This window comes from Marmota marmota, unplaced genomic scaffold (assembly GCF_001458135.2).
Source record: "Marmota marmota marmota unplaced genomic scaffold, marMar, whole genome shotgun sequence".
Classification (NCBI taxonomy): Eukaryota; Metazoa; Chordata; class Mammalia; order Rodentia; family Sciuridae; genus Marmota; species Marmota marmota.
Window position 1 is genome coordinate 5,811,587 of NW_026000020.1, and position 19,190 is coordinate 5,830,776.

General features: G+C 41.3%; 1 protein-coding gene across 1 annotated transcript in view; it reads right to left on the reverse strand.

Annotated features, from left to right (window-relative positions):
* The window catches only part of Vwa3b (von Willebrand factor A domain containing 3B), a gene marked incomplete at its 5' end in the record, with an annotated part of 114,498 nt that overhangs the window by 60,866 nt on the left and 34,442 nt on the right, over positions 1 to 19,190 (reverse strand). Inside the window, 5 exons of the mRNA XM_048810403.1 lie at positions 7,532 to 7,688; positions 7,784 to 7,871; positions 8,789 to 8,908; positions 14,140 to 14,291; positions 17,013 to 17,140. Of these exons, the coding sequence (XP_048666360.1) occupies positions 7,532 to 7,688; positions 7,784 to 7,871; positions 8,789 to 8,908; positions 14,140 to 14,291; positions 17,013 to 17,140 (645 nt within the window). The remainder of the gene's footprint in view (positions 1 to 7,531; positions 7,689 to 7,783; positions 7,872 to 8,788; positions 8,909 to 14,139; positions 14,292 to 17,012; positions 17,141 to 19,190) is intronic.

Genomic DNA, 19,190 nt, shown 5'->3' on the forward strand with positions numbered 1-19,190 from the left:
GACACTTGAGTGGTATTAAGTGCTTCTCTCAGAGCCCAATGTGTGATGAGGGTCCGTCTCATAATAGATTAGGGACCTTGTCACAGTCCTTCAGGAGTAAATGATAGAGCTATGGCATAAATGCACACATCTATGTACACAATGCAGCTTCAATCAAAGCAGATAGCCTTGATGGGACCCTGAGAAAGCTATGATGGTGACATTGATGATGGATGGTAATGCAGATTCTCCAGAATGCAGACAGATGTTTCCAGATGATTCCAATCTTTTTTTTTTTTCAAAGCAATTAGCAATGAAGAGCTTCAAATTCTAGGTTCCTCAGATGGTTGAGGCAGTTTTGTCCCGTATACGACGTGGTGATGGACCAATCTTTTTTGCAAGAGGGGAGATAAAATGATCTGGCTCACTTTGCATCTTGTAATGAAGCGTTGCCAGGGCAACCTCTCTACTCAACACTTCATTTCCAAGGTGACAGATTTGATGCTGGTCCAGGAAACTAAAAACTGAGACTGCATTGTGTTCCAGAAGAAGAGAGGACCCATACATAAGTCATGAATGAAACAAACAGAGGGGACAAAACCAAACGCTGTTTCACAGCTCAGCCCAGGCAGACGTGGCCACTCACAGGAGAGGGTAAGTCAGTCAAAGTTCTCAGTGAAGCCAACGGAGGTGCAACCATGGTGCCCTCCAGCTCCGGTCTACTTGATCATAAAATGTTTGGTCCAAATCTCAAAGAGCTATGTATATATATATAAAATGAAGTGGGGGATATTTTAGATATTATCGCTATTTTTTTTCTATTTATAGCTGAGGGTTTCTTCTAGTCAGAGAAAATATTAGGGAATAAAAGATAAAAATGCAAGACATTTGAAATTTACTTAGTTATTTTGGAATAGAACACATTGTTTTCCACTCTAGTTACCCTACTCTGCAGTAGATCTCAAAACCTATTCCTCCTGCCTATGTGAAACTGTACCCTTTACCAACACTCCCATCCGGACCCCCTCCACTCCAGCTGACCATCACTCTACTTTCTATTTCTATGAGTTCAACTTTTTTTTTTTTAGGTTCTATATATAAATAAAGTCAAGCAATCTCATATTAAAAAAAAAAACTAACAGACAAATGAAAATTAAAACTATACTGAGATTCCATCTCATTCCAGTCAGAATGGCAATTATAAAGAATACAAGTGACAATAAATGTTGGTAAGGATATGGGGGAAAAGGTTCACTCATACATTGCTGGTGGGACTGCAAATTGGTGCAACCACTCTGGAAAGCACAATAGAGATTCCTCAGAAAACTTGGAATGGAGCTACTATTTGACGCAGTTATACACCCAAAGAACTTAAAATCAACATACTACAGTGACACAGCCACATCAATGTTTGTAGCAGCTTAATTCACAATAGTTAAACCACGGAACCAATCTATGTGCTCTTCAACAGATGAATTGATTAAGAAAATGTGGTATAATCTATACAATGGAATATTACACAGTTAATAATGAAATCATGGCAGTTGCCAGTAAATAGATGGATCTGGAGAATATCATGCTAAGTGAAATAAGCCAACCCCCACAAACCAAAGGCTGAATGTTCTCTCTGACATGCGGATACTAACCCACAATAAGGTGGGGGGGGATAAAAGTTCAGTGGATTAGACAAAAGGGAATGAAGGGAAGGGAGGGAAGATGGGAATAGGAAAGAGAGTAGAATGAATCGGACATCACTTTCCTATGTTCATACATGACTACACCACCAGTGAAATTCCTCATCATGTACAACCACAAGAATGGGAAGTTGTACTACATATGTGTATGATATGTCAGAATACACTCTACTGTTAGTACATCTAAAAGGAACAAATAAAAAAAAAAAAAGAATAGGCAAGTTCTGGCACAGCAGTGCACGGCCAGCAATCAAGGAGGCCGGAGGATTGAAAGTTTGAGGTCAGCCTGGGCAACTTAATGAGACCCTTTCTCAAAATAAAAAATGAAAAAGGAACGGGGATGCAGCTCAGCAGGATAGTACCCCTGGGGTCAATCCCCAGTAGAGGAAAAGAGAGAGAGAGAGAGAGAAGCAAAAATAAAAGAAAGAAAAGCAATGGGGGTGATATATATGTTAATGAGCTTAATTTAATCATGAATAATGCCACATTGTACATGTATCAAAACATCAAATTGTACCCCATCAATGTATACAATTATGATTTGTCAATCAAAAATAAATAATTTTTGCAGGGGTGTGATAGCCTATTCAAGGCCTGCCTGGGCAATTGAGCAAGACCCCATCTCAAAAGAAAAAAAAAAAAAAGATTATAAAAGGTTGGCGTTGTAGCTCAGAAGCAGAACTCTCCTGGGTTCAATCCCCAGTACCAATAAAATGAAATAAACTTGAAAATATTTTAAGTACAGTGTGTGCTTTGATGATAAAATTGAGATTTATTGCAGTATATGTCTTGCACCACCAAGAGTTGTGCTCTTCCTACCAATAAGAGGGGATGGGTTTGCTGGCAGCTGGCCCCTGTCCCTTGAAAATGTCCACCCCCTTTGGCTTTGCTTTCTAGGGGCAGAAGACTGGAATGTTATAAAGCCAGGACTCTCACTACTTTCCCTCCCGGCCTCTTCCTTCTAGATCATCCAGGCTGCAATCTTGATAGCAGTCTTGACATTTTTCTTTGCCAGCCACACACTGCTCGGCCCTGTCCACTTGACTCGATAATGGCCTTGGATGCACTCGGGCGCCACTAGGTCTGGGCTGCCCACAGCGTGCCTCCCCGCCCATCTTCCCAACCTCGCTCCTCTCCCCTCAGCCTGCTCATGGCAGCCAGGACCTCAGGTTAATTTTCTATCGTCTGCTGAGAGCCCTTCATTCCCCTCAGGATGAAGTTCAAACTCCTCAATTCAGCCATGGTGCACCCTTCATCAACCTGGAAGATTCCTAGAACAAACGCTGGCCCACAGGCTGGCCCACAGCAGCCCCTGCCAGGGACCCTCAGCCTCCTCATGACGCTGACACCTGCTAAGACAAACCTTCCCTGACAAGGAATCAAGTTGGGGCCTCTCCCACACGTCAGCTGTCCTTCGCACGTATTCCAGAGCCCAGCACCGGCATGCAGAAGGCATGTAATTAAACGCCTCTAAGTACTACCCACTGTATGCATTACTTCTTCTAATACTATAGCAATCTCAGAGTAAGTAATAACGCTCCTCCCAGAGCACACATGTATAGGATACATCCCAAAGAAACAATTTCTGACTGTGGGACTAAGTTACTATGTTTGCTTCTACAGCATATGAGCCAGCGAGGGGAGGGCAGGTTGAAGAACAGTTCACACCCGCACACCACCTTCAGCACCACCAGCGCATCTCCACACCCAGAAAGCATATCACCAACAGCATCATAGGGTTCCTCTTCAGGAAAGGGCCCTATCATACACCGCCTGTGGGGTACAGACTGGTGGAAGTATAAAATGTATTTAGAAAATGATTTGGACTTCCCCGTCAAAATGGAAAATGCACAGGTCCTTTGGGTCCAGCAATCCCACTGGAGGGAATCTGTCCCAAAGGTTGTCTTATCCATGTGCCAACAATGTGCAGTGAAATCTATAGGGAAGGAAGGACATGATGTAGGTGTCCCTTAATAATACGGAAGAACATTGCAACTGAAGAGAGTAAGACTGACCCAGATCTATGGTGTGGAAAGGTCTCTAAGACACATTTTTCTTTTCTTTTTTTTTTAAGATATTTTTTAGTTGTCAATGGATCTTTTAATTAATTAATTAATTTATATGCAATACTGAGGATCAAACCCAGGGCCTCATGCATGCCAGGCAAGCGCTCTACCACTGAGCCACAATTCCAGCCCTCTAAGACACATTTTTCAAAAGATCAAACAGTAAATTCATGTGGTATTGCCTTATTTATATTGATTAAAATTATTATGTATAAATAGCATGTTATATATACACACACATTGATCCGTGTGTGTATAGGAAAAGAATTAGAAGGAAATTCACCAAACTATTCAGTGTTCCCTTCATGTCAGAGAAGCATCCAGAGATTCCTCTGAAGACTTTTATATGGGTTAAATTATTCATGCTGAAAATCTATTCATACATCACTCATCAGATAAAAAAAACGAATTAACTAACAATCGAGTTCTTTTTGTATTTTCACCATCTTCTCTTTTGCTGTTAATTCTGCTTTTCTTAACTTTTCCTCAGTATGTAATTCATGTAGGTTCAGAGTTAATCTACAATAAAAACATACAAGCATATAAATAAAAAACAAACATTAGGGGCTGGGGTTGTGGCTCAGTGGTAGTGTACTCATCTGGCTTGTGTGAGGCACTGGGTTTGATCCTCAGCACCACATAAAAATAAATAAATAAAATAAAGGTATTGGGTCCATCTATAATTAAAAAAAAAAAAAAACATTACCAACAATCACACCCCCAGCCAAACTATTAACATTTGATAAAAGAAAGAAGGGAATGAGGAGATACTCTGTCCACCTGTGCCGAGCACACCTATAACCCAGCGGTCAACACACGACACGTGCAGTTTTGTGCCCTGATCTTTCCATTCAGTATGATATTGAGGATTTTCCCCAGGTCATTACTTATCCTTCAGAAATGTGTTTAATGAGTATACAATATGTGATTATAGGAATGTACTTAGTAGGTATTTAGATTGACTTCAAGTTTCTCATTTTTAGATATAAGCCATCAATAATTATTCTTTGCATGTATTTGTCAATATCTCTAATTAAGTATTTACTTACATAGATTCCTAGTGATATATGGATTTACAAGGGTAAATGTTTTAAACCCTTAAGGATCTGAAGATATTGTACACAAGCTTACACTAATTAAAACCCCTACTAGCAGGATGTAAAGTTTCTCATTTCATTCTAGCTTTGCTGTTAGTATCTATCAATATTTTTTGACCTTACCACTTTGATGGGGGAGGGTGTATAACTGATCTCCAATTTACATTTTTTTCTAAGTCATACTATTTGGTAACCAGGGAAGGTAAGTAATTTTGTATGTAGTTTTGATTTTTTTCCCCTAGATTTTCCACTAAGGTGTATATCATTTTCGTATTCCTGCGTGGTATGGGTATGTGTGCATGTGTGTATCTTTGCTGAACACTGATTTATACAGATACACACATACACATATAAAATACTCTCATGACCCTTTGTGTGTTGCATATGTTACAGATATTTTTCTGAATTCTGTCTTCATTTTATTTATGTTTCTATGCAAAAAACCCTTCTATATATTCAGTCTATAAATCTTTCCTTTATGACTTCTTTCTTTGATTTTCTGCTTACACTTCCTGATTTTTGAGAAATTTACTTTTCACTGTGTCTCAAGTTCTTGGGAGGCTTAGAAAGAGGCATAAACCCAGGAAAAGTCTATTTCCAGGAAGACTTCACTAAATATATCTTGTTCTAAATAAAAACTCAAGGATACTAACGTAAGAAATATACAGAATATGAAGAAAAGGTAACCAAATTTCCTGGATGAATTGAATCAATGTTCACCTTTCTGTTGCTTCTGGAAACTTGAGACAAAGTAGGCAGGAACCAGATGAAACGAAGCCACACTCAACCGCCCGAGTAGGAACAGTGATGTTGGCAAGATGCCTGTTGACTTCCAGGGGAGATACAATTTTTTTTTCTTCTTTATTGCGGGGGGGGGGGGGTACTGGGGATTGAACCCAGAGGCACTTAAAAACTGAGCCAAATTTCCAGCCCTTTTTATTTTTTTTTATTTTGAGACAGGATCTGGCTAAGTTGCTTAGGGCTTCTCTAAGTTGTTGAATCTGGCCTTAAACTTTCCTATTTAAAAACGTTTTTTTGCTTTTGATTTTTATCACTTTTTTCTTATGGAAAATCTCAAATATACAAAAAGCAGAAGGAATAGTACATTCAGCCTCCCCCTCGGCAATTATCAACTATAAACAATGTGTTTCACCCACTCCTACCCTCCCCCACTACTCCCACCATCCAGCTTATGTTGAAGCAAGTTCCAAACATTTATCATTTCCTCTGTAAATATTTCAGTATGAGAAAGGTCTTTTAAGGACATTGTTTCCATTTAGCTACTATAAAGCCTGACGGGCTGCTATTTCAAGCAGTAGTTGCTACCTTTGCCAGGAATCAGTGGAGCCCAGTCTCCACATTGATATTCTTTTGTGTTCTATGTCCCACTGGAGTCTCCATGCTCCCTGAAATTGTTCTTTTGTTTTTATTTTTATTTTTTTTAGTAGCAGGGACTGAACCTAGGGGCGCTTAACCAGAGCCACGTCCCCAGCCCTTTTTATTTTTTTATGTTGAGACAGGGCCTCGCTAAGTTGCTTAAGGCCTTGCTAAATTGCTGAGGCTGGCTTTGAACCTGGAATTGTTCTTGCTAAGGACAAGGACTTCCTAGTTGCCAAATTTGATGGTAACTTTTCAGTACAATCATCCGTCAGTACCTGGGGGGATCCCTCAGCATCCAGGAACCCCTTTTCCCACCAGCAAGTACCAAATCTGCAGATGCTCAAATGCCTTATATCAAATGGCATGGTCTTTGCATACAATTTATGCACATTCTCCTGTACACTTTAGATCATCTGTAGATGATTTATAGTACTTCTTACAATGTAAACAATGTAAATGTTATGCAGTACTGAGGTTTTTTTTTCTTCTTTTTTTTTGTTTTGTTCTGGGGATGGAATCCAGGGACACTTCACCACTTAACACATACTTTTATTTAGAGTCAGGATCTCACTGAGTTGCTTAGGGCCTCACTAAGTTGCTGAGGCTGGCTTTGAACTCTTGATCCTCCTGCCTCAGCCTTCCAAGCTGCTGGGGTTACAGGTGTGTGCCACTGGACCTGCTGCCACAATTAATTTTTAAGGAAAAACAACAAGGAAAAACCCCTCTGCACACGTCCAGTACAATGCCATTGTCTTCCTGGGAATTTCAACATGCGGTCAGTAGAATCTGCAGACACAGAACCTGCAGATATGGAAGCGCTGGCTGCCTGCCTGGCCCGTCAGGCCCCCCTGCCCCCATCCAGGCTGTTTCTCCTGGAGCACACGGCTACCCAATCACTCTCTGAGGTTTGGTCTCTCTCCCACTCTCTGACTTTTCCCGTGGAGGGCTTTAGGATGAAAAAGAAGTCACTCAATTCAGGAAGAAGGCAAGCAAGGAAGGACGGGACTGCTTCCAAGTTCTTCCAAACTCATCTGATCCTGGATGCTATGCACGCTAGGCTCAGGCCTCGAAAGCTTCCAAGCATTTCTGCAGCTCTGGACTTCCACAGGAGGGACGAGCCCTCCACCGCCTGTCTCAACTTAAACCAAGGACTCTTAAGAGCCTCTTTCTTTCCCTGTCCCTGCCTTAAGGACAATTTCTTCCAATGGCTGAAATATACTTGTTACAGCTGCACAGGAAACTGCACTGGGTTCATTTTTATTTAAACAGAAAACTAAACATATCCCAAGCAGCGACACGAAGACAATCGGGTTACCTCATCAAAGACCTTGGAGGAGACATGCTTGTCCAAGATGGGAACGTAGGTGGGGCTGTGGGGCACCATGGTCCCTGACAAGGCGTCCATGATGGTGAGTTTCCTGGCCACCAGGCCGTGGATCTGAAGCCAGCTCTCTGAGGACACCTCTGAAAAGCTAGGAACAGAGGATTGTGGGTTTTAAAACTTCTGTCTTGATGGGTCATGAACAACAACCTAATGAAATTATCCTCCTCAAAGGCAGGCTCTCACTTGTCATCGTAGGATTGGCTTCCTCCTCGAGTCCATCTATCTGACGATCCGTCGTCTGGATACTCATTCATCAGCAGGATGCTCATCTCTGTGGAAGAGACAATGGCGGGTATGTGACAAAGTGCACAGGATCACACTAGTTCAGGTTCACACTTGTTAGGCAAGTTTTGAAATCAGTATCTGGAGTTTTAAGAGTGTACCCTTGTAGGTACTTGGTTTTATGAATGGAAAGGGATGTCACCTCACTGAATGAGGAGCATCTGGAGGGAGGGGTTAAATGGGTTGGCTAAATCCCTAAGAAATCAAATCCTAGTCATCGTTTGATAAGCCCTTTATGGACTGTGTGTGTGTGTGTAGCAGAGATATGAAAGGTAAGTGACATTGAGGGAAAAAATGTCACAAAGAGCAGGCCCTGAAAACAGGGTTTGATTAGGCTCTGATGAGTGACAACAGGTGCACATCAGCCAAGAGTAGGGGACCCTGTGTCTGTGTGTTTGGGATTTATTATTTAGTAACTATTTTATGTTTGGGGAAAATAATATGGGACTTCAACTGTTAAAAATTTATTATTTTAAGAATAATTTTATCAATAGGAATAAATTCCAAGTGGAAAAGTCAAGTTTTCTTTATATTTAGCCCCAAAAGGCTAACAATTTGGGTCAGAGAGGGGATCATCAGATAGCACCACCAGTGATTGATGGGAAGAAAATAAATACACTATGAAGTATAAAAGGTTCCGATTTGAAGCACAGAGTGGCCCCAAGCTGCTGGTGTGTCCTGAACCAAAGTGCAAGCAGCAAAAGTCTAGCCCAAAGGAATCCAGCACACAAAGGCTGTTGGAGCCGATTGACAGGGGAGCCCTCCAAATGGGAAGAAATCTGAGAACCTTTAAATCGTGATTCATTTTCCCCCAACATATGCCTATCCAGCTCATTCAGGAACAGGGACACAGGGCCAAAGGAGGCTGGCCAGCACATCCCGGGACGGGGACCCTCATGTACTTGCCTCTGTCACTCAGAGAAAGGGTCCAGCTGCTGGATTTGGAGAGACAGTCCTTTCTCTCACTGCAAGGTGGGCTCTTGAGGGCGGACATCTGGCTTCTAAGCAGGCTGGTTTTGGTTGATTCTGTTGGTACCACAGGAGAGAGATTAAAAGGATTTGGGGTGGAAAGAGATACTTAATTCAATGCACCTGTTTCCCTAGATCTTTAAAAGAAGAGTGCAACCTTAGTGTCCCAATCTTCAGGGGGTGGCCCTGAGGCAAACTGAGTGCTGTGACAATGACTTGATCCCTGTATCAGAATTCAAGCTGTGCTCTTCTTGGTAAGAAACCCACTTCCACGTTCATTCACGTTGTCGGCAGGTGCAGTCCTTGTGGCTGCAGGACTGAGGTTCCCGTTTCCTAAGCCAGCAGCCTGTCTCATCATAAGGCACCTACACTGCTTTCTGCCACCTTTAAGCCAACAATGATGCACTGAATTCCTATTATGGCTCAAATCTCCCTCTCTCTTTTGCCACCAGCTTTCAAGGGATTTCATGTGACCACACTGGACCCCCTGGATATCTTGGCTTTGAGTCAATGAGACATAACCACTAGAGCAATGTCTTGTCATGTTCAGAGGCTGCAGGGTTTAGGGCAGGACATCTTTGGTGAGCCCTTTTAGAAATTCTGCCCACCACAGCTGCTGTTCAGACTTCATTTACATTGTTATTAACCCTCTGTAGGTCCCTTGACTGATGCAATGGTGATATTGAATCTGTGAGCATTAAATGAGTATGTGACAAGGTATCTTGGTTCCTTTTCATCCTTGATAACACACACACTGACTGTAAATGTGTTCTGTGTTCTTCACAAGCACCAAGGCTCTCTATAAGCGTTCATGAAAGAAATGCATCCATGTTTTCAATGAAGGAGGGGGACTCACTCTCCCCTATAAGAAATTAGATAGTGGAAGTGAAGCTTAGCCAATAATCTACAAATGAACTCTCTGCTACACAGAACAGTGGCACTTAGTGGTCTCCATGCATGGAGAAGGGACTGTGCTATCTGGTGCTCGTTGTCTTTTCTTTCTAGGCAACAAGAAGGTGAGACTGGTCTTGCGGCCTCTGTAGCCAGGAGTGAAGAAAGACACATTTTCACGGGAGCTGTGTCTGTGAGCAAGAGATCAATGACCCTCACGGGAGAGCCGAGCTCCTGTTGCTGACCTCACTGGCAGGCCACCTTGTCCACAATCACAAGGCAAACCCCTCCAGATACAAGACTGTGGCAAAAAGAAAATTAAATCTAGCTCCCAAAGGCCCCATACAAAAAGATGTCCTAGTGCCACACCCCGAAGATACTGAATAAAAACAGATTCATATAGCAGTGGATTCAAGCATCTAACTCTTCCCCAGACTCTGCTTAGCAGCTCCACTTCAGCACTCTTCTGCTTTGAAAGTGAAAATGAAATAAAAATCCAGTACCTGGTTGCCTGCCCAATACCAAGGATTTTTATAAGTGAAATGTTTTGAACAAGTAGCAAATAACAGCTCTGGAAAGACTCAGGTTTACTGGGCGAGGCAGGCAGGACTGACTGGTACTGGGGGTGCAGCCACCAACTGGCCTGGGATGGGAAGCCTGTTTTTCCCCAGGAGCATAAGACACTTCTCCCTTGTACAGAGACATCAGGAGCAAGTGGACAGGTTATTCACAAGGGACTGAGTTGTAGCTCATGGTTTGTTCCAGGATGCCTCTATGTCCTTGTGAGGTCAAGGCTGGACTCTCCTGCCTAGAGACATGAGGACCCCCAAGGGACAGCAGTGGGAGAAGCCACCATAATCTTCCCCCTGGAAGACACCTAGCATTCTGGTCTGAGGAGACCTCTGTTGCCACCTTGGGCAAAACCACAGGGACCAAAAGGAGAGCCAGAGATGCCAGAAAAACAAGAAAATAATAATACCAGAAATATACCCCAAAGGCTATAAAAATTAAATTACCATAGCAACCACAGCCCACAAAAGCAGGCCAAGGCCTACATTGCTAAATTTAAAACAGAGTGGCCACTGCCCCAAAATAAAAGACTTACATGGGATCCAAAGTCCCCCAAATAATACACAAAATGTTCAGGATACTACAATAAATCACTTGTCTTTCAAGAACTAAGAATCAAATCTTCAATAAGAAAAGAAAAAAAAAAAAAACAATATTGATGCCAGCAAGATGAATCAGAAATTAGAATTATCCAACAGGGACTTCAAAGAAGCTGTCCATTCAGATGCTTTCATGGTTAATTACTAATTCTCTTGAAACAAATGAGAAAATAGGAAAGGAAACCTCTTGCAAGAATGAAAAACACAAAAAGAGAGAAGATAGACTTAAGGCACGAAGAGCGAGCAATGAAAGGAAGGGCATTAGTTCAGATCTTGCAGCCAATGAAAAGGAAGTGAAGGAATATCATGAACAACTTGTGCTCAGAAATTTAACAAAGTAGAAGAAAATGAACCTCTTCCCCCAAACCTACTAACTTCTAACATTTAAAAAAGATGAAATAATAATTTAAACAAGATAATAATAATGTTAAAACCATTATGGAAACTGAATTCATAATGAAAAACATTCTGAAAAAGAACTCTGTAGATTTAAATGGTTCCATGATAATTTTACCAAGCATTAAAAGAATTACATCAGTTTCTTCCAGGAATAGAAGAGGAGGGACAACTTCCCAACTCACTTGATGAAGACTATATTAGCTTGATACCAAAATTGGACAAAGACATTGTTAAGAAAGAACTACAGACCAATACCCTTCAGCAATTTTGATTCAAAAATTCTCAACAAAACATTAGCTAACAGAACCTAACAACATATTAAAAGAATGGCACACCAAGACCAAGCAGAAAATATTCAAGATATCCAAGGTTTCCTCACCATTTGAAATGGACATAATCAATGGAATCTGCCATATCAATAGACAAAAGAAGAAAAATCACATATTGATGTAGAAAAGGCATTTGCCAAAATCCAGCATCCATTGTTGATAAAAACTTCCATAAAGCTAGGAATATGGAGAACATTCTCAATTTGAAGCAATATGTGCAACCACATATAGCTAAAAATCATAATGGGAAAAGACTAAATTCCTTCTTCCTAAGATCGGATAAAAGGCAAGGATGACCACTCTTATTTCAATATGGTACTGGAAGTTCTAGCTATTGCAGCAGGGCAAGAAGAAGAAATAAAGTTAGAAAGATTGGAAAGGAGAAGATAAAACTCTATTTGCAGATAACATTTTGTCTATAGAGACAATAGAACTTCTAGGACTATTGAGTTCCACAAGGTTGAAGATCCACATAAAAATCCACTGTATTAGGGATATAATGCAGTTGGTAGAGTGCTTGCCTTGCATGCACAAAGGCCCTGGGATTCACTCCCCAGCAATCCCCAAAAAAAAAAAAAAAAAAAAATCACCTGCATATTTTTACATAACCTACATGCTGAAAGTTACAACATGCTACTGCAAGACATCAAAAAAGACTAACTGAAGAGACATACCATGTTCATGGGTTGGAGCAACTGGCATTATAGATGACAGTTCTCCCCAATGGATCTGTAGGTTTAATGCTACTCCAGAAGACATCCCAGGAAGATCTTTTTTTTTTTTATAAACATAGACAAACATGTTCTGAAATGTATACATACATATCAGGTCCTAGAAAAGCTACAATGATTTTGAAGAGTTAGGTTGAAAGCATCATTGGACCTGGTTTTAAAACTTACCATGTAAACACATGGATCAAGACCATGTGGTACTGGCAGAGAAACAGACAGTAGATCAATTGAATAGAATACAGAAAATAGATTTAACTCACACAAACATACCCAAAGGTTTTTGTCAAAGGTTCAGATGAATTGATTGAAGTACAGCCTTTTCAGTAAATACTTCTAAAGCAATAACTATAGGCCAAAAAGAAAAAGAAATTTGGCCTAAAACTCAAATGAATCATGGACTTATATGTAAAACATAAAACTATAAGATTTCTGGGGGGAAAAAACCACATAAAATAAAATCTTCAAGAATTAATATTTGTTTTTAGATTTGACCCCAAAAGTAGGATCTGTGAATGGAAAAACTGATAAACTGGACTCATTGAAATCAAAAGGTTTTGCTTGGCAAAAGACCTTGTTAAGGGGATGAAAAGACAAGATACAGATAGCGAAAAAACATATGCCGAGGACATATCCCGTCTCTAGACGATATGAAGACTTCTTCTAATCAGCAGGAAAGACAAACCACTCATTTAGAAAACGGGCAAAACACAGGCACACACTAATGATGATCCACAGAGAGCAAATAAGCCCAGGAAGAGAGGCTCAACATAATTTGCAATTAGGGAGATGCAGCCACTATCAGAAGGGCTAAGATAGAAAATAGTGACAGCTCGTGCTGATGAAGGTATGGAGTGACTGGGCCACTCATTCATTGTGCCCAATGGTACAGTCAATCTGGAAAACAGTTTGGCAATATCCTTAACAATGAAACATTCGATTACCACGTGATCTGGCAAATCACACTCTTGGACATTTTATCCCAAATACAAACACTTATGTTACATAAAACTTGTAATGAATGTTCAGAAACTGCTTTATTGGTAACAGCCAGAAGTTGAAAATGGTTTGGATGTTCTTCAACAGATAAATGCTGAAAACATTTCAACTGTGGTACGTATATCCATTTCTCAGAATACTACTCGGCAATGAAGAAGAATGAACCACTGACACAGGCGGAAACTTGGGTGAGTTTCCAAGGAAGTACTGAGTGACAAAAGCCCGTCCCAAAAGGTCATACCACAATATTTTTCAAATTCCAACATTTTAGAAATAGAAACCTACTGGTTGCCAATTTAAGAAAAAAGGATACACAAGGCAGGTGATATGGTTATTAAAGGGCAATATGAAAGATTCCTCTGGTGATGAAATTCTTCTTAAACACAGATGGTCGCACACACCCCGGATAAACATAAATAAAACTGGGACAACCTATGATTTGTGAATTATATCAATGTCAGGATCCTGGTTTATTATTTTGAAAGATATTACCATTGGCGGAAGCAGGGTATAGGGTAGTTCTAGGGGAGCATGAAAATATATAATAATCTCAATAAGAATTTTAATTGAAAAACCCCATGGGGGCTGAGAGGGCTGAGGCTAGCTCAGTGGAAAAGCACACTGCTAGGGGCTCAATCACAAATACCACCAAAACAATAAAACCCCACAGGTTAGGGCTTGAAAAGAAATTCTCTGTGTGTTTGGTTCTAGTCTATTTTCTTGTATTGAAGGGAAACCAGCCAAAAGAAAGAAGCCATTGTGTTCACTGATACCTGCATGGAGGCCTTTCCTCTTCTGCTGATTTGAAAGGTCCCAGGGTACTTTCAATATATTGAAGGGTGAGATTTGTGTTGATTCAACATCAGATTGAGTTTTAGCACATTTTTCTGGGGTTGCAACCATAGAAGAGATTTCCTTTTGATGCCTGTTTGTATTTAGATAAAACGCAGACGAAGAAAGAAAAAGAAAAAAATAAATAAAAAGAAAATTCCCATCAAGAAGGAAGACTTAAATAAATGCATTCATGTTGAATACTGCAAATTTAAAGAAAGGAGCCCTCCCTTATTGGAATTAAAAATAGCCGTCTACCCCTGCCCCTGCAGAAGAGTCAGTGGGAACATGTGGCTCCCACCACAGGTCTGTTCCTCACTGGGCGACCTCGTTGAAGTTGCACAGTCTTCTTGAAACTTCTTCACTCTCCTTGTCTATTCCTCAGGAAATTTCACCTGTGCACCCCCAACAGGGGTTCACTTGATGCTTTGACTCTATCCCTTGTGGCTTTAAAATGCACATTTTTTTTTCTTTTTCTCAATCTTCTTTTCCCTAACCTTCTCCTTCCTGATCTCTCCTCCCTAATCTCATTTTCTCTGAATCACCTCTGTAAAAGACTCCTGTTCCTGTGAATGGGCAGAATCACAGAGTCTGGGACAAGAGTCCCCTGTGTTTCTTCTTTCATAGCAAAGCAATAAACCTTCTTTTTCCTTTTTCTCAAAACCATGTACTCCTTAATGGATTGGCACCAAGGTGGGAGGACCAACTAGGTAGGGCTGATACAGGGGCTAACAGAGGGACCGCCTGGTATTACCACGTCTGATTTACAGAAATCCATTTCTCTAATCATAGGGTCAGGTTGACCAGCAAGCTCTTACAAAGGCCAGAGAAGGGAAACTCCCACCGTGGACCTCCCCAACCGAGGAAGAGATGGCGTCCATCCATTCTGGGGAAGATCTGGAGCCAAGAAAGATCCAGAAATGCTTGACTATTTTCTGACACATTTCTTTCTCTGAAGCTCAGAACACAATAGCCACAGATAGGAAGGTTTCCAGAACATTCTCCCACTCTACCACTTTAAAATGTGCTCCTTCTCCTTCACCAGCCTGCCTCACACCTCACCAAATGCCCCCACAAAGCACCCACCCCATATCCTGGAATCCTTTGTGTGATGGTCCCCACAGGGTGCATCCCCTGGCGGAAAGATCAAGCGCACCTTCATGTGCGTCCCAGGTCCCCTGTGTACAACCTGTTCTCAATAGATGTTTGAAAAAGCATTTGGGGGCTGTTAAATATTTTCTTCTGCTGGAAAAACTAGAAAAAGGAAGTTTGGGATTGACCACAGATAAGAGGGCGAAATAACTTTTCCTAATGTTAAGCTAAAAGGAAGTTCAGAAGCCTGGTATCTGCAGGATGAAGGGCTATGGTTAGCACTTCCCATCACGTTAAGCAAGACTGTTTTATCATGTGCTGGACACACTCTTATTTAATCCACCCTGGGGAGGGAACTCAGGCCCAGAAAAATTCTGTGACTTGCCCAAGGTCACCCATCATGTACTAGGGGAAATATTAAAATGTTTCTCTGTCCAACTCCAGGACCTGCTCCCGCCAGCCCTTAAAAATAAAACTAAAATAAACAGACAAAAAATAAATAAAAATAAAAAGGACTTCATCCACCACTCAAATAGCAGACATAGCCAACTAACCAAGTCAACTTTCTAAGAAATAGCTGCTCTTTGTATCCTGAGATCTCAAATTTGATTAAAAAGGGTAAGAATGGATTTAAGGTACAGGCCTGAAAGTACACAGAAGGGAATGTACATTTAAGAGCAGCTCATTTGTTTGAGTCTTGGTTTTTTTGTCTAAATTTGCTGAGTTTAGAAGATGTACCTATGTTTTCCTAAATACTTGAAAAATAATACTGTAAAATGCTTGATTTGCTAACAGGAAGACAGTCGATTTTGATGAACAAGAAATTCTGATTTATTTTTTTCTTCAATTTCTTTCCGTTTTGCTCTTAAATAAAAAGATACCCTCTTGGCAGGGTACGCTGTGACCCTGGAATGTCTGGTCACAGACCCTTGAATCATCTTAATGAGTTTCTGACACATTTCCTGAGTGTTGGGAATATATATATATATATATATTTTATTTTATTTTTATGTGGTGTTGAGGATCGAACCCAGTGCCCCACACATGCCAGGTGAGCGCGCTACCGCTTGAGCCACATCCCCAGCCTGGGAATATTTTTGATTTGGGGTTTAACTAAGAATTAGAAATGTATTATACTATAGGCTGGAAAACAAAAACCCTCCCACTTGAGCCTCCAAGTCAAAGATGGGGAACCTAAAGCCAGGCACAGCGGTGTGGTGCACGCCTGTCATCCCAGCTGCTCAGTAGGCTGAGGCAGGAGAATCCCAACTTCAGGGCAGCCCCAGAAATTTAGTGAGACCCTGTGTCAAAACAAATGAAGAAAGAAAGAAAGAACAATGAGGAAATGAGGCCCACAGTGATGGACAGGTGCAGAGGCAAGTTAGGCCCTCACTAAGAGCCCTCTGAGGGAAGCCCAGGCCGGGGCCTCCTTATCTCCAAGTTAAAGCTCCTTCATTATACAGCACCTTTCAGTCCTGACACTGCTTGGGTTAGGGGACCTGTCCACACTTGATAGAGCATGAAAGTGGCTTTCTCAAGACCATGGATTGCTATTAAATTATTCTCTCTGCTAAAATAAAAAAATCCTAACTAATCTATACTATGTGATTCTTACACTAAAATAAATCTCCTGAAGCATTTTAGAGAGGGAAGTCAAGGAGAGCGAGGATAGTGTCTGCGAGGACCCCCAGGCAGGAGTCAGCGAGCGGTCCCTTGAACTCACTTGCTTTCTTCCTTCTCTCCGTTGTACCACCAGTCCATAATCAAGGACTTGGAATAAAGACTTTGCACCTTCTCCAGGTCACTGTAGCCCTGCTCCATCTCCTGAACCAAAAGAATCACATCTTCATTCTGTTGCAATGAGAAGTGAGGACATCATGAGGTTGCATCGGAGTTCCCATCTCAAACATCTCTAGCAGAAAATGGACTGCATCGGGAAAAGAAGAATCTGAAGACTTCCACGGGATTCTTATACTATATTATGAATTTCTAACTCACTTATGGACAGGTATTTCACACATAATAAACTGGACATATATGAAGTGTACGGCTTGAAGTTTCAACATTCACACCCCTGAGATCGTTATTATGATCAAGAGAAGGAATGTATCTGCCACCCCCCCTCCAAATTCTCTCCTACTCCATGACAAATCTGCCCTCCTTCCTATAACCCCTCTTCCCAATTCCTGAGAAACTTCTCATGGGCATTGTGCTATGATATGTTAATTTCAATTTTCTAGAATTCTATATAAATGGAGCCGTGCTGCAAATGCTCTTTTCTTGTGTGGCTTCCTTCACTTGGATAATCATTTTGAGATTCGCCCATGCTGTAGCATGGATCAAGAGCGCATTCATTTTGTTGCTGAGGATGATCCCATGGTATGCTAAATATCAATATTTATCCATTTGCCTGCTGATGCACAGGTGAGCTATTTCCAGGATTGGGCTACTGTCAATAAAACTATAAATTTTTGTGTGCAAGCCTGTGTATGGACATCTGCTTCCATTTCTCACGGTGGGAACTAGAAGTAGAATTGTTGGATCATACAGATGCTGATGTCAAAATTCTAAGGAAACTATCAAAGTATCCCAATATGGTTGTTCCATTTACGTTCCCATCAGTCATGCATGAGAGTCCCATTCCCTCCACATCCTTGCAGACGCAAGGTCGAGTCAGCCATTCTCATTTAGCATCCTGCATGGGTGTGACAGTATCCAACCCCACCAGCAGTGTGTTGATCTTCTAGTTTCTCCTCACCCTTTCCAGCACTCTGTTTTCTCACAGTTTTTGATTTTTTGCCATTCTGAAGGGTGTGCAGGGATGTCTCATGGTGGTCCAGTTTGCATTCTTCCAAGGCTAATGATACTGAACCTTTCATGAGCTTATCTGACACCACGATCCTCCTCTATGAAGTGTGTGCACGTGTTTTGTCTATTTTCTGATGGGATGTTTTGCTTTTTACTGTTGAGTGCTGAGAGTTCTTCACACCCTTTGTTCAATATGTCATTTGCAGAGACCTTCTCCAAGTCTGCAGCCCACCTTTCACCCCAGGGCATACAATAATTCAAGAAGCACACTCCTATATAGAAGAGCATTCTTTTTAAAAATTTTTTTTTTAGTTATTGATGGACCTTTATCATATTTATATGCAGTGCTGAAAATCGAACCCAGTGCCTCACACATGCCAGGCAGGCGCTCTACCACTGAGCTACTAGAAGGGCATTCTTAAAGTATATACCCTTTGGCCAAGATTGAAGGATTGGCAAATAGAATCGTACTTAATTTCCCCTAATAACCCCTGAGAACTTTTTGCTTTTTCAGATGGTCACATGGTCACATAGTCTGAGAAGTCAGGAGACAACTACCCTACATTGGAAATTTTTGAAAGTATCACAAATATGGGTATATAGCAATGGTTAACAAACATCACACATGAACCCCAGGGACCCTTGAATGTCCTAAAGTTTGACAAAATGTTGATGGTTGTTAAATTTGAGTGATGGTTTTCTTGGGGTCCTTGCACTTTGAGACTTTTGAAACTTTCCATAATAAAAAGTTTAGAAGAAAACACATTACCCTAAAATTCCTGGGCCTCTGTGCCCATAGCCTAATTTAGAGTTCCACAGTGGCACCCTGGAGTTTGTGCCCCAGTTCAGATGGTCCTTGGGGATTGAACCCAGGGACATTTTACCACTGATCTACATCCCCAGCCCCAGCGCCAGACTAACTGGGATATCTGGTTGCAGAATGGACACCCAGTGTCTGGAAGGACTTGGAATCAATGGCTCTTCCTCCACTCTCCATGGGAAAACTTAACCAGAGCATATGGGAAGCTGGGAATCACTTTTTAGAAGCCACACTGAGAATCTAAGGGACCCACTCTGGAATCCTGATGGCTAG